The following is a 15,578-nucleotide window of genomic DNA, read 5'->3' as shown; positions in this document are numbered from 1 at the left end:
GACTGAACCTTTATCAAAGATTCCAACTCCCTTTTGGACTGGGATTGTCTTCCCTCACTTGCAAATAAACACCCTGTGGTGAACAATAAACAAGTTATTGTCACGTGGGTGGAGCATTCTTATAAATAAAACACCTTTCCATTCAATCCACACTCCTGTGCTGAGCTGCATTAATGTGTGTACCCTAACCTAGCATCTAGAGACTTTGTTAACAAAATACATAGCTACATTGTTTTATTAAAGGGTTATGTTGATCTTGGGGCATGAGAATCAACATACAGGTTCTATATTGCATAGTTAATTAAGGTTTGTTTTTTCATGGTGAGTAGCACATTTTCATTTATTTAGGAAGGTGTTTTAAATAGCGACGTGTGTCGTCTCATGATCGCTTCACATTGCTAAAATATGGGGCACTATAGCTATATCCATCATACTTGCCCTATGAGAATTATGTGTATGCATGAGCAGTAGATGCTGTACAGACACCATTTCACTTAGAAGAAAAGCTAATAGAATAACCTTTTCGTTGCTGTTCTATAGTGCACATCTGCCGCACACACATGCCTTTGAAACAAACTCACACACAGACACACACACACAAACACACACATATATACATAAACAGACAATCACACAATCAAAAACTCACAGAAGCACATCATCTGATAACGTTTGATACAAAAGATTTGTATTTACAAATGGAACATTTCGGTAGCACTTATTACAAATCAGTAGCGCTTTAACTGCACTTCCTCAATCTGTCTCATGGTTAGTGGGTCTCTGTTAGAAATGGGGTCTCTAGTTGGCAGTGGTATGCACCCGGTAAAGTAGGGGTCCTCGCTCTAGTTAGGGTAAAGGAATTATACAGCAAAAATCACCCCTGCTCGCCATCTTGGTATCTTGGCTTATCTCAGAGGCAATGTGTAAAGCATTTATACCTGCACACACAGCAACACAGTGAAAACACTACAAAAGGATTTCACATCAGTTGAGAAGAATAGCCAATATTTGTCTGAATAAAATAAAACCAAAATGACAAAAATACAACATTCCCAAGTCAAAAAATCCCTTTGGAAAAGTTAAGCAAGTTTATCCAATAGAAATCAATGGAGGCATTAGTTCACATCAAAATACTTTGGATTTATCAAAAATCAAAGTCACGATAAGGCGCAGGGCAGATAAGGTGCCTGAAAAACACACAATACATTAGTTCCTTACTAGCAAGGGATGTGGGGCTTCGATTCCTTGCTGCTGGGCAGAGGAGATAATGCATTGATTCCTTACTTGCAGGGGAGGTGATGAGTCGCTTCCTTACTGCAGTTGAGGTGATTCATCATTTCCAGACACGCGGCCTCGGCTCCTTACTGCCGTGTGATGTCTATAAAGAGATCGGCACCCATGCAACCATGTGTAAAAAATCCAGACACGCTGTGTCAATCCAACAGGGGCGGAGCAGGCGCTGTGTCCATTTTACAACAGCGAACCAGGTGTACATCGATTTCACAGCTACAAAGCAGTCGCTGAGTTAGAGCTGGAGCGGGACACCAAGGACTTTTGTGGTGCCATGCCATGGTCAATGCGTCCACTGGGAACCACACTTCGGTGCAGGCAGCAGCAATGCAGTGAATTTTACAACAAGGCATTGAATAAAGCAGAAGCTGGAAATCAATGCATGGAGATTCTCTTTAAAGTTACCAGCTTTCACTACCAAGGACCAAGGGACTTGTTTTGGCACCACTTGCCAAGTCAGGACTCTCAGCAGAGGAGCCCAGGCACTGACAGGTGAAGTGTTTGTTGGACCTCAGACTTCCTTAACAGAAGGCAGGCCCACTAAGCCCTTGGCGATCCTTGGAAGTAGGGTGAAGAAATCAAAGAACAATACTTTCACTCCCAGGGCAGATGTAGCAGGCCAGCACCACAAATCGAAAGGCAGAGTCGAATTCCCTCCTACAGCATCCAGCTCTACTTCCTGGCAGAATGTCCTCGGTCCTGAATTGTTCTGTTAGGCAGTAATCTAGTACTTATACAACTTTCACTGTTTGAATTAGGCAAACTTCAAAGGAAAGTCGTTGTAGTGCACAAGACCTTGCCTTTCCATGCCTTAGCTCCAGACACACTCCTGGGGAGTGGAGACTACTTTGTGTGAGGACAGGCACAGCTCTATTCAGGTATCAGTGATGACTCCTCCGAAAACTCTAGCTCAGGAAGGCCTGTCAGCCTGGTGATGGGCCATCAGGATACGCCCAGCACACCTCAGCTCCCTTTGTGTGACTGTCGAGAGTGAAGGCACAAACAGCCCAACTGCCATCCTAACCCAGATGTGCATTCAGCACACAGGCAGAGGCTCAACATAGTTAAGCAAGGAAATGTCCACTTTCTTAAACTAGCATTTTCTGACAAGCAGTTTATAAACCAACTTCACCAAAATATGTATTTTTAAATTGTGAGTTAAGATACCCCAGACTCCACATCTCTATCTGTTCCCAATTGGTGGATATACTTGTAAGATGTTGCAAGGCAGCTCCAACGATAACCTATGGGAGAGATAGGCCTTGCTCTAGTGAAAAAATAATTTAGCAGTATTTCACTACCAGGATACATAAAACCCCAACAGTACATCTCCTACCTTTAAAATACATTGCACCCTACCCATGGGACTGCCTACCCATGGGACTGCCTTGGGCCTACCTTCGGGGTGCCTTACATATAATAAAAGGGTAGGTTTAGCTGGGCAAGTTGGTGAACTTGCCAGGTTGAAATGGCAGTTTAAATCTGCACACACAGACATTACAGTGGCAGGTCTGAGACGTGTTTGGAGGGCCTCTCATGTGGGTGGCAAAATCAGTGCTGCAGGCACACTAGTAGCATTTGATTTACAGCCCTGAGCACACTTCACTGGGACTAACTAGTAAATTGTATATGTTAATTATGGATAAATCAATCACCAATCCAATTTAGATACAGAGCACATGCACTTTAGCACTGACAAGGCAGTGGTAAAGGGCCCAGAGTCCTATAGCCAACATAAACATGTCAGAAAAAATAAGAGAAAGAAGGCAAAACATTTGGGGATAACCCTGCAAAAAAGGCAAGGTCCAACAGTGACCTCCAAACTTTGTCAGGCTACAGACACTTATCACATCATCAACAGCATTCCCTGTGTGTGGTATTGCATAGCAGGCCTTCACCTGAATAAACCCTTCACTGTCAACCAGAGTGGTGCATGGAGGCCCCCAGCAGCAGTGTGGTATTTCAAATAAACTATTATGGAATAAGTCAGCAGTGGCTCGGGCTATGTTTTTTAGTGAAAACTAGAAAGAATTAGTTATCATTTCTGTGCATGGCAATCAGATCACAAGTGCTGGTCATTATTTCTGTGATCCATTTCATTTTTAGCAAATTCAAAAGGAAATAGTAGTTGATGGCTCCACCACAGAACTGATACGACTGCATGCTGCACAAACCTCTCTCAACTTCCACTAAATTTTGATTGTGAAACAGGACTGACTTTAGCCTTTCATTTGTGCTTTTTCTGAATGCTTCTTCTTCATGATCTGTGCTACAATAATCAATCCCACCCCTGGGTGGTACAGCAGAGAAGAAGCTAGGTACAAAAAAATCTCTGCATGGTTTGTTTTGACCGAATCGGTACTGGACACCATTTGGGATCGGCAGTCAGTGCATTCAAACACAGTTCTTCTGGCCATTTTGTTAGAACCTGAGTGCCAAACAAAACTTGGGGTACCCCATGCGAATCTGGAAAAACTCCTTTCCAGTGTGGATACCCAGTCATTAGTTATTACAGAATAAGGAATAATTTTCATTTTGTAAGACTCTCACCCGCTCTAAAAGTAGGGGTGTCCTTTAACATCGGGAACCATGGGCGGTGAAGTCCACTCCGTTCGTAGAGTTTTTCGCACTCCATTGACTTTGCGGACTTCAGAATTTTTTAGCAGCTTGCGAACTGTAAATTGACAAGAACGACTGGTCGCTACCACTCGCAATTAGAAACCTTCTGTCTGCTTTGAGGAAGCAGCCTCTCAATTAGAACTTTTCCTCGAGCGGCAGAAAGAAGCAGCACCTTTTTGCACTGTGCAAGATGCAGTTCCCATTGATTTTGCAGTGAGGGACAAACACCCAGCACAAAAAATCTGTGCCGTGTACAAAGTTCAGGCTGACATTATATACATCTTGTGAGGTACAATAAAGTAATTTCTGCATTTCTGAAAAGCATCCCAGTCATAACTTGACAAGCTCGGGAATCAGACAAGGACACAGATGGCTCTCAACCTCGGGGAGAGACAGTGTGGACCAGTGAGTATGTGTCCAGATGTCTGGCACGAGGAGCGCATGATCACCACATGTGGTGTGCATGTCATGTCCGGATTGAGTGTTATTATCTACATGTTGCAACTTGTTTTGTGGTATTTTTGGGGAATGCGTGCCTTTGCCCAAACGTGTTTTATTGGGGCCAGTTTCCTCTGATCTGTTTGTGGTCCAAATATCTTTCTGTGGGATCGATCAGGGTTTTCCCTGGGTGCTCGTTTGTCTTTGAGTTACAAGACTGGGACCTGTCACTGGATAGGGGCCGGTGTGGATCGATGGGCCCGCTTGACCACATAAAACGGGCCCAGGGTTTATGGGGATGTCACCTTGGGTAAATTCAACATTAATGACATGAGTTCATTGAAAGTCCGAAAAATAATATGGCAGTCACGGGTGTCATTTTTAGCAACACTCTCAACATTGTGCATACAATTGTCATAGCATACATTGACATTGTCTTTTGTGATATTGACGCAGTCATGCTTGCCTAGGTCATTGAATACATTGACATTGTTTCTACTGGTAACACCATTATCATTCATGCATGGGTCATAGCATACATTGACATTGTTACTGCCGGTATCAACACTGTTAGGTGGGCATACATTGGCTTTGCATTTATGGGTATTGACATGCCTATGCAGGCACATATTATTGCATACATTGACATTGCATTTATTGGTATTGCCATTGTTGGCCCTCCACATATGATATTCATTGACATCGTATTTCCCCATTCCAACTTACTTGTGGAGTAAAAGGGGTATTTTGAAGGGGTCAGTATGCATTTCTGATCACAGCTGATGGTGTGGCACCTCATTATGTCTTATACTTCAAATGGGGGCTGGTGCGTTAAACATTTTCAGTAAAAAGTGGATGGGTCTTGATGGACAAGAAGACTCTGTCAAACCTTCTATTGCCCCTATAAAAAAAATAATCCAGTTGGTTTAATCTATCAATCAATGCATCAAGCGTTTTTTAAGTACTACTACTGGTGCTGGGGGAGGGGGGGTTTCGCAGGTTCCACTCCATTAAGGAGGGGGTCTGTCGAAGAGCCAGGTATTAAGGTTTCTTGTGAAGATGGGAGAGATGTTGTCTGTCTGAGGTGGAGAGGAAGGGGTTCCAGGCTCTGGCCGCGAGGAAGGAGAAGGAGCGGCCGCCTGATCTGGTCTTTCTGGTGTGGGCGACCACAGGGTAGGAGAGCTGGGCTGGTTGTCGGGTAATTTGGGGTGCTTGGAATTTGAGTCGGCTGTTCAGGTATGCTGGTCCGGTGTCATGGAGGGCCTTGTGAGTGTGGGTGAGCATCTTGAAGGTGACTCTAGCTTCGATGGGGAGCCAATGGAGTGTGGGCAGATGCTGGGAGATGTGGCAGTATCTTGGTAGGTTGAGGATCAGTCTGGCTGCGGCGTTCTGGATGTTCTGTAGCTTGCATGGTAGGCTTTTGTTAATTCTGGCGTAGAGTGCATTGCAATAGTCAAGTCTACTGGTGACCAGGGTGTGAGTGACGGTCTCTCTGTGTTTGAGTGGGATCCATTTGAAGGTCTTGGTTAGGAGGCGGTGGGAGCAGGAGGACGTGATGGCGTTGATCTGGATGTCCATTTTGAGTTTGGAGTCCAGGATGATTCCCAGGTTGCTTGCGTGGTCCTTGGGGGTGGGCGGGCTTCTGAGGGTGCAGGGCCACCAGGTGTCGTTCCGGGCATGGGGGTGTGGGCCCATGATGAGTACTTCTGGTTCGTTGGTGTTTAGTTGAAGGCATCTGTTTTTCATCCATTTGGCGATGACTTTCATGCCTTCTTGAAAATTGTGTCTGGCTGTGTTGGGTTAGTAGGATAGGGAGAGAATGAGTCGGGTGTCGTCTGCGTATGACAAAATGTTGAGTCTGTAGGTTCTGACGATGAGGGTGAGCAGAGCCATGTAGATGTTGAAGAGCATAGGGCTGAGGGATGACCCCTGGTGGACTCCGCCGGTGGTTGGTGTAGGGTCCGAGAGGAAAGGGGGAAGTCTGACCCTCTGCGTTCTGCCAGAGAGGAAGAAGCAAATCGAGTCGAGGGCCTTGCCTTGAATCCCTGCATCGTGGAGTCTGCATACTAGGGTGCGGTGAGCGACTGTGTCGAACGCCACTGAGAGGTCGAGGCGTATGAGGGCTGCTGTTTCTCCTTTGTCCAGTAGGGTGCAGATGTCGTCTGTTGCGGCGAAGAGGGTGGTTTCCATGCGGTGTTTGTTTCTGAAGATGGATGGGCAGGAGTTGAGGATGTTGTGCTCTTCGATGAATGTGGCGAGTTGGCTGTTGATGGCTTTCTCGATGACTTTCACTGGAAACGGGAGCAGGGATATGGGTCTGTAGTTTCTTGAGGAGGGGGTTGATCTTGGCCTGTTTTCAGTCATCAGGGAACGAAGCGGTTGCCAGGGAGAGGTTGATGGTGTAGCAGTGCATGGGTTCCATAGTGTCGGCGGGTCTGTTGAAAATGTGGTGGGGGCAGTGTGTGTTCAGTGTGTCATTGATGGTGAGGGCTGTCCATTGGTTGATCGCTGGCTTCATGGTGTTGGGGGTGGTTGGTGAGGGTTCAGTGTATTGGTTGTCTTTGTCGAAGTTGTTGTAGATGCTCTTGATTTTGTGGTGAAAAAAGGTGCTGAGTTTATTGCAGAGGTCTTGTGAGAGTGGGATGTTGGTGGACTTGCTGGTAGGTTGGGCAAACTCCTTGATGATGTTGTAGAGTTCTTTGCTGTTGTGTGCGTGGGTGGAGATTCTGTCTTCAATAGTTTTTTCCTCGTTTTTCTGATGAGTTGGTGTTGGACTTTGGTGGCGGCTCTGAAGTTGTTGTGGGCTTCTGTGGATTTGATGTTCCTTCAGTCTTTTTTGAGGCAGCGGCAAGTGCATCTGGACTCTCGAAGTTTAATGGTAAACCATCTAGCTTTCTTGGCGTGGGTGTTGTTGTTCTTCTTAAGCGGGGCTAAGGTGTTGGCGCTGTTGGTGATCCATCTGTGCAGGGTTCAGGCTGCGGCATTGGGGTCATAGTTTTCCGCGACGGTAGGGGTCGAGTTGCTGAGTGATGAGGTTAGTTGGTCGTCTGTGATTCTTTTCCAATTTCTTTGTGGGAGCAGGTGCTGGTGTCTGTGGATGGGGGGTGTATGAAGGTAAAGTGGACGTATCGATGATCGGTCCATAGGAGTTCGGTGGTGTGGCTGAAGGTGATGGAGTTTCCTGTTGTGAAGAGGGTTGTCGAGGGTGTGTCCTGCTGAGTGCATTGGTTCAGTCACGATCTGGCAGAGTCCAGTGTTGTGGAGGTTATCCAGCAGGGATGTGGTGCTGCTTCCATTTAGTTGTCGAGGTGCAAGTTGAGGTGTAGTTGGTGCATGCAATGGCCTGTGGGGAAATGATGTCCGTGATGGATTCAGAAAAAGGTCAGCGGGGTCTAGGGGGTCGGTAGATGAGGGTTCCTTGGAGGGTGGTGGTGGGGCTGGCCAGTATCTTGAAGTGAAGATGTTCCATCAGGTCTGTCGGCTCATCGGGGAGTGTGCTAAGACGGTGGGTGGATTTGTTGATGATAGCGAGTCCTCCTCACAGCAGTTGGGGAGGTCCTTCCTGTAATCTTGTATCCTTGGGGGATGGCAATGGCGATGTCTCATCCTGAGGAGATGTTTTTCCAGGTTTTGGTGAAGAATGCTACATCTGGGGTGGTGCTGTTGAGGAGGTCCCAAATTCCGGCGGCGTGTGTATGGAGGGATCGGACGTTGAGGAGGATGCATTGCAGGGTCTTTGGTTCAGGTGTGTTCTTGCGGGTGGGTTGCGCTGGATCCGTGGGCTTGGCAGTGCTGCAGGTGTGCCGGCAGCGGAAACAGCTGAAGGGTTAGTGGGTGTCGGCCGGTGATGCTAGCTTGCAGTTGCTGTTGCTGCCGGGGTTGAGGGTATGGAGTGTCACCGGGTCGTAGCATTGGCGGTGCGGACATCCGGGTTTCCTGACACTCGTCGCGGTCGGGTCACGGATGGGCGTAGATGGGCGTGGGGAGAGGAACAGGATTGGTTGCGCTGGTTGTGCTGGGGGAGGGGCCGCGGGGGCAGCAGCAGCGGGGAAATACAGGCAGGAGAGGAGAAATAAGGGAGGAAAAAAGAAGAAAAAGAGTGAAATAAGGCAGAAAGCAGAAAAAAGCACAGAACACGTTTTTTCATTTGCCAATGTCTTTGGTGCCATTTGACGAATTTTCGCACACTTTTCAAAACTAATGGCTCATTCAGGTCAGCTCCTGTCTTGAAAGTTTTGGGATGAATCATCAAGGGGGAGGGCCGAGAAAAAAGGGGGTCCCAAAACACATTCCCCTATGTTAAGTTCCATAGGAAATTTAGACATGGCTACAGCCCTAACTGCTGAACCGAATTACACCAAATTTGGCAAAAACGTGGCTCTTACTTCAGAAAGCAACCTTTTTTTTAAATGGTGTAAATCCGTTCAGTAGATCCTGAGAAATTCAAAAGATAAAACATTTCGATGTCAGAGCTGAGAAGGATTTGCGCCTCCTCCAGTGCACGCACGAGCTTCATTCTGATTGGCTGCCCTCACTCCAGACCAAAAAGTGTTTGCCGCCATCTTGTGACTTGTAGAACCGAGTCACAAGAAAACAGTAAAACAAAAGATTAAAAACAAGACAAATGGCCAGGGTAGAAACACCCTGACCCCCTAGGCCTGCTCAGGGGGTCTCACAAGGACCCCCAGGACCAAAAAAAGCAGATACAAAAATCAAAGTCATCCGAATATGAGCTAGGTGCGCGAATCTGGGCCCCCCCCAAAAAAATAATGAAGCGCAGGCTCCCGGGCCTAATTTTCTATAAGCCCTCGGTGGGTGAGGTCCCGGGGGTAATACCTAATTATGTAGTGGGGGCCTCGCAGCCCTGGGGACCACCACCTCCCCAGGGCTTTTTTTAAAAAATGCATGGGGGAGCTCCTACCCCCCATACTGCCCCGGGATCAGCCACATCCTTATGGGATTGTTATTTTAGAGTGTTTAAAGATGAGAGAGACCCCTTTACAACCAGGGGAATAGGGTACTTCAACCGTAGAAAAAATAATTCTTCCCTTGGTGAACCTTTCAGAAACAACAACCTATCATTGATCTCTTAGCAAACCTAGTTATAGGCCCACTACCATCCTTCACTGACTAATCATTTCAACAACAGTAATATAGTTCATCATTTACTTTTATAAAAATATATTCGTACAAATACAATTGAATCGTTAAAAAGCCACTCATGGAGAGCTAGTTCATAAAATTTCACAAAAGCAAAATCTTAAAATACAGTCTACAATACACAAATACACAAATTCCAAAAGCAATACAATCAATTGGCATTAATAAAACTCAAGGTAAAAAAAAGGATGAAAAAGGGAATAAGAGAAGGAAAGAGGAGAGACATACACATGACATGAAGCTTGTCAATAGGCGTTGCACGTTTTTTTGAGATTTAATATACACACAATCCTGACAATATATAATTATTGATCTGCAGGCTAGGTGTTTATCTCCCTTGATCGTGCAGTAGGGCTATAATTTAATTAGATTGGAGCTATATGATTTAAATGCAGGTGGGCCACGCTCCCACCCTGCCATACCAAACACTTCTGTGCTTCTTGGAAGCAAAAAGTGGCCCAAAAGTGGCCCAGGGAAGGAGGACAACGCGGACCCCCTCCCATAAAAAAAAAAAAAGAAACCGGCAACTCGATGGAGGCCCCGCCCCTCCATGCAGGACTCTGCAAATGCACCTCCTGTTATGGTCTGAGCTAGGGGATTAAGCCCCCGTTGCTAGTGAGGGTCTCTGGGGGCCAGCCATGCCATCAGGAAGCTCGAGTAAGCCCTACACAGGGGGATTGCTGAGAGGTGGTAGGAGGCAATGCCATTTTTACACCAATCTGCAAATGTGCCTCTTGGCACAGTACTGGTTGAGGAATGAAGCCCACTTTACTCCTGAGGGACTTTGGGGACCAAGAAGCCCTCCTGGTACCTCCTGTAAGTCCTACGCAGCAGAATTCCTGAGCACTAGTTGGAGGCTCAGCCCCCTTTCTCCAACACTCTGCAAACGTGACTACCAGTTAAAGAAGCATTTGTAAAGTTATAGGTCTTGCATTTGCAAGACTTAGAGCTATTGGTGTAAATCTAAAAGTGTTTTACTAATGTGTTTTGGAGTGGAGTGGATGTACTTTGTGTGTAGTGGAATTATGCTGTATGTTGTGCAGCGAAATTATGTGGATAGAAAGTATGTGGTATTTAGTGTATAGGAATTATGTAGAGTGTGATTACGTGTAATGGAAAGTAATTATGTAGCATGGTAGTCTGTGTTGTGGAGTGGTAACCTCAGGTTTAGTCTTTCTCGTTTCCATAGAAGCTAAATTATGAACTCAATGAGACAAAAAAAGAACGAATCACTGAGCAGCACTTCTGGACCTAGTCAGAGGTATGAGCAAGGCCACCGGAATTATGCAGCTGTTTGCATGCACCAACTTTCACACAATTATACATTTTCTGCATTAGCCACATAATCCATCATCTGCTGCATAATCTGAAGATATGAACAAAAAATGCCTTGCTTATAGCTCAAACGTTACCAAAAATGCAGCGACAAGTGTTACAGGATGGTGGAAGGCCCTTTGCAAACGTAAAATGGTCACCTGTTACTTATTGCTAAATGTGGGTGTTAAATTGGTACTAATGGTGTGCAAACCACTCTTGCTTCTTTCTGGACCTCTCTTGCATCTTTTTGCATTTCTGTTGCTTCTTTCTGCAACTTTCTTTTTTTCTACTCTTTTTTGCCTCTTTCTGCTCATCTCTTTCACTTTCTGGACATCTCTTGCCTCTTTCTACAACTCTGTTGCCTCTTTCTGTACCTCACTTGATTCTTGCTAAACCCCTCTTGTCTCTTTCTGTACCCCTGTTCCTTCTTTCTGTACCTTTCCTGCCTTTTTCTGCGCCTCTCCTGCCTGTTTCTGTACCTCTCGTACCTCTTTCTACACGTCTCTTGCCTCTTTTTGCAGCTCTGTTGTTTCTTTCTGTACTTCTCTTGCCTCTTTCTGTACCTCTATTACCTCTTTCTTTACCACTCTTGCCTCTTTCTGTACCTCTGTTGCTTCCTTCTGCGCCTCTCTTGTTTCTTTCTGACCCTTTGTGCCTCTTTTGTTACCTCTGAGCTTCTTTCCTAACAGTGACTGTGCCCATTTATCATAAAGTGACCAAAGTATTGACAAAGTTCAGCTGTTAAATAAAATAAATGGCATGCTCTTAACTAACGAGTGCCTCCACTGTTGCCCACAGTCCTGATGTTGACCACGCTTTCTGCAAAATCTGGCACTTTAGATTTTAGTGGTTGCTATGCTAAATCCTCAGCACCTTATGCAAAACTTCAGTTCCCTCTGGGATAAATACCTCTTGTCCAGTTATCAAATGGTTTTTACTATGTTCTGTTGCAAAATATTTTGGGTTGGACATTGTATTCAGTAGGACTGCTGGGACATATGCAAATTTGACTAGCTACTGAAAATTAGCCACTGAAACAAATTCATGCCATTAGACTGTGAAAAGAAGGATGTTTGAATCTTGTTTTGAGATGGAGTGGAATTTACTACAAGGTTAGTTAGTATGACAATATTTGGTTCAGACAAGAAGTTTAAGAAAGAAAATATGTTGCTTTTTGTAATTATTTGTTTGGGCAAGAATTAGAAACAAGCCCTTGGAATGCTTATTAATTAATTATTGGTCTGTTTTTCATATATGAATAGTCAGATTAAAAAATGGAGAAATGTCATGATTGCTGATATTAAACTGTCCTTGTGAAGTACCTAGTACATCTAAATGATAAATTAATTTGCACATTAAAATAATGGTGGGCTCTCTTATTTTTCAGCACCACGTGTACCATATCCAGGAAGAACAGGATTTGGGGGATATCCTAATAATCCACCTTCACAAGGAGCTCTCTTCCACTTCCATTGAGGACAGCTGGTTCTGCAACAAAGTTACTGTGGAATCTCCTACAGGAAAGTTCTACCACTTCCCCTGCTACCGCTGGATCGAGGGGAACATCTCAGTAGAGCTCCCTGAAGGAACAGGTAGAACATTACTTCAAATAGAACGGAGCACCCAAAAACGTCACAAAGCTGATGTCTCACTGACTACTCTTAGTTTTTTTATTTATGTTTTGGATTTTATGGAGTAGTTTATGTGCTAATGTTGAACTGATACCCAGTTAATTCTGTTGGCAATGCCATCACAACGTAAACATATGTAGTTAGAGTAAACAGGTACAAAAATAGTTTTCATAAAAAACTTTGAAATCTTAAAGATAACCATTGTATTAGAAAACCATACAAGTAGTATCTATATCTATAAAGATACCAGCTGCTGATAATTGGCTCAGCACAAGGCAAAATGGAGGCCAGTCTCACGAGTCAAGATTTTATAGTTACAGCTGTGGAAGGAGGATTCAATAACATCACATTAAAGGGTTTTTGGCACCAGTAACAACCCAGCAATGTTGAGGCAATGCAGAGCTTCCATATTTTGTTAGGATATATCTCAAATTGTCTGCTAATGGTATGTCTCCAGGGTAGATGCAGGGCATTAACATATGCTTAATATTGCACAGTCTAATTACATTTTTTGACTATCATCATTTCTAAACTATAGGAAAAAGTTAGCGTGATTTAAGGCTAATGTTTCTTCAAGACATACAATATAAACAGTTACTCAAGAATTTGAAAGTAATGGTTTTAAAGCTGCACATCTTTCTACTGAATCAACAACTGCCTTTGTTTTAAAATGTTTTGTTGGAGTACCATGGTTAAATGCTGCTAACTCTCAAAGAATGTAATGTCAATTGACTATGTAAGGGCAACCACAAGATGGATGCCGCTCACAAAATGGAACCCGAAGGTTCGAGACAGGAAGTACGATTTAGGGGTGTTCTCGTCACTCAACCGTGACGCAAATGCATAGTTATAATGTCCTAATCATTACCGGTCTGCCAATACCAAATTCGTCATGGTATGATGATATTTTCTGACACGAGTGTTGGGCTTCGGTACCACATATAGCAGGGTCCAAAATTTTCAGAACCACTGGCGTAGCAAGTTTGGATACACTTGACAAGCCTTCTGGCTATGCTTCCTTTGGACAGGATGTGTCCTTTATGTGGTTTGGTTAAAACACAAAAAAAAATACAAGGGAGCGACCCCACTTGCCAAGAGACAGGGTACCACAAGTAAAGAAACAATGCGATTCTCTTGCAATTGCTAAAGATGCTCTGTTCGTTAAATAGAATCAGCTAAATATATTTCATGCATTCAAACTTCCGCACAGTTGTGATTAAATTCGTTTAAAAGGCTCCTAAGTTCAGTTCTGTACAAGGCTCTGGTCACAGTCCAAACAGAATAAGCCAAACCCTTGCAAGTTTTTCAAAAGTTAGCACTTTTTGATGATTTTTTGAAAATGAGTTCACTTTTAGCAGCTCCTTGTAGCGGTAAAATCATGGCCTCTGTGAACAGAGCAATTCACCCTTTTAGCCTTGACCTTCCACCTGCCACCATCAACCATGGCCTCTGATGTCCCCACTCACCCGCCACCTTTTGCTTCCTGCACCTCAGGTTTAGCTAAACCTCTGAGGTAGTCAACTTTACACTTGACAAATTCTGATCATGAAATGTAACTGAAGGCTCCCTGTTATGTCACATTTTGCTGACTTAGGGCCTGGTTTAGAGTTTGGCAGACAGAGTAACAGCGTTATGGGGTGAGGGACTTTACACCCACCGAACTGCCTTTCCTTTGCCTGACAAATGTAGTGTTTACTGCTGGCCGTTCAGTGAACTCAATGGCTTTGAATGAACTACTGTCATGTTGGGTCATACAAAGCCATTTAATAGTTTGGTGTGCATCCATCATTGTGGGAGTTTGTTTATGGAAAAGTAAAACCCACTTGTCCCAACACAAATGTAGTCTTCTCTTATTCTGTGGGGGTACTTTTTAAAATAATGACTCTCCCTCACTGCCAGGATATTCCAGATGCTGATGGACAGTAAAAAAAAAAAAGATAACATGCTACCTTCCTGTTAGAAGTGGGGGTTTCTAGTTGGCAGGTTGTTACCCTGTCCGAGTAGGGACCCTTCTTCCTAGTAAAAATAAGGGGGGTACACTACTGGTATAACCCCTGCTCACCCCCTTGTTAGCTTGGAATGAGCAGTCAGGCTTATCTCAGAGGCAGTGTGTGAAGCATTCACACATAACATACAGTCATGCAGTGAAAACGCTACAAAAAGACACCACACCAGTTTTAGAAAAATAATTCATATTTATCTGTGCAAAGAAGACCAAAATGATAAAAAGTTCAACATATAATAATCTAAGTCTGTACTCTGAAAGAATAACCTTAAAAATGCAGTTTCTTGAAGTCGGTAACTCTGTATAGTACTAATGAGGTGCTGAAAACAACCAAATCCAACCGGAAGGTTGAACGCATCATTGCGGACCTGCGTCGGTGTCAGAAGACTTGTAGACAGTAACTTGTTGCTGTCCTGGCCGACTGCAGTGGTGTGTTCCAGCAGTGGCAGTAGTTGAGGCTGCAGTGTGAGAGAAGCAGTGAGGTGTGTGGTGCCCTCAGGTCATGGTGCAGGCAGCAGCTCAGTGGCGGTCATCCAGCAACATTGTAAGACCAGGGCTGCGGTGCAAAGCGGGGCGGTGCTCGTTGTGGTGCTGACGGTCACAGTGCAAGCTTTGCCGGCCATCGAGGATTAGCGGTCAATGGGGGTGGTGTCGGTAGGCTGTGGCTGCGGTGTGGGAAGGGGCGCTGCTGTGGGTAGCTTATGAGCGGTACCCCCAGATCACGGTGCAGACCACAGCGGCAATAGCAACTGCCCATGGCATCGCCAGTGATACCAGGGTGGCAGTGCAAGCATCTGTTCGGTGGCGGCGCTGGTTGCCGTCGTCGGTGAGACCAGGGTTGCAGCATGAAGTGTGTGGGTGCCCTCTGCAGTGCCTTCCTGTCACAGAAACACCGGTGGTCTTGGTGACAGCATCAGGTTGCTGTTTCTCTTTGTGGCAACTGAGGAATGCAGTCCCAGAGGTAGTAGCCAGAGGTAAGTGAAGTCCTTGCTGACCCTGAGACGTCGTTAATAGCAGGCAAGCTCTACCTCAAGCTCTTGGAGATACTCAGCAACAAGTGAAGAAAAATCCAGTCAGGTCATTTCACTGCCCTAAGCAGAAGCAGCAACTGCAGGCCA

General features: G+C 45.0%; 1 protein-coding gene across 1 annotated transcript in view; it reads left to right on the top strand.

Moving 5' to 3' along the window:
• Positions 1 to 15,578, top strand: part of LOC147678096 (hydroperoxide isomerase ALOXE3-like) — a 436,539-nt gene that overhangs the window by 34,907 nt on the left and 386,054 nt on the right. Inside the window, exon 2 of the mRNA XM_086945960.1 lies at positions 12,212 to 12,416. Coding sequence (XP_086802086.1) covers positions 12,212 to 12,416 — 205 coding nt within the window. The remainder of the gene's footprint in view (positions 1 to 12,211; positions 12,417 to 15,578) is intronic.

Source organism: Lissotriton vulgaris, chromosome 12, assembly GCF_964263255.1.
Source record: "Lissotriton vulgaris chromosome 12, aLisVul1.2, whole genome shotgun sequence".
In the NCBI taxonomy this organism is placed as follows: domain Eukaryota; kingdom Metazoa; phylum Chordata; class Amphibia; order Caudata; family Salamandridae; genus Lissotriton; species Lissotriton vulgaris.
The sequence above is the reverse complement of the archived record's forward strand: the minus strand, read 5'-3'. Positions and strand labels throughout refer to the sequence as shown.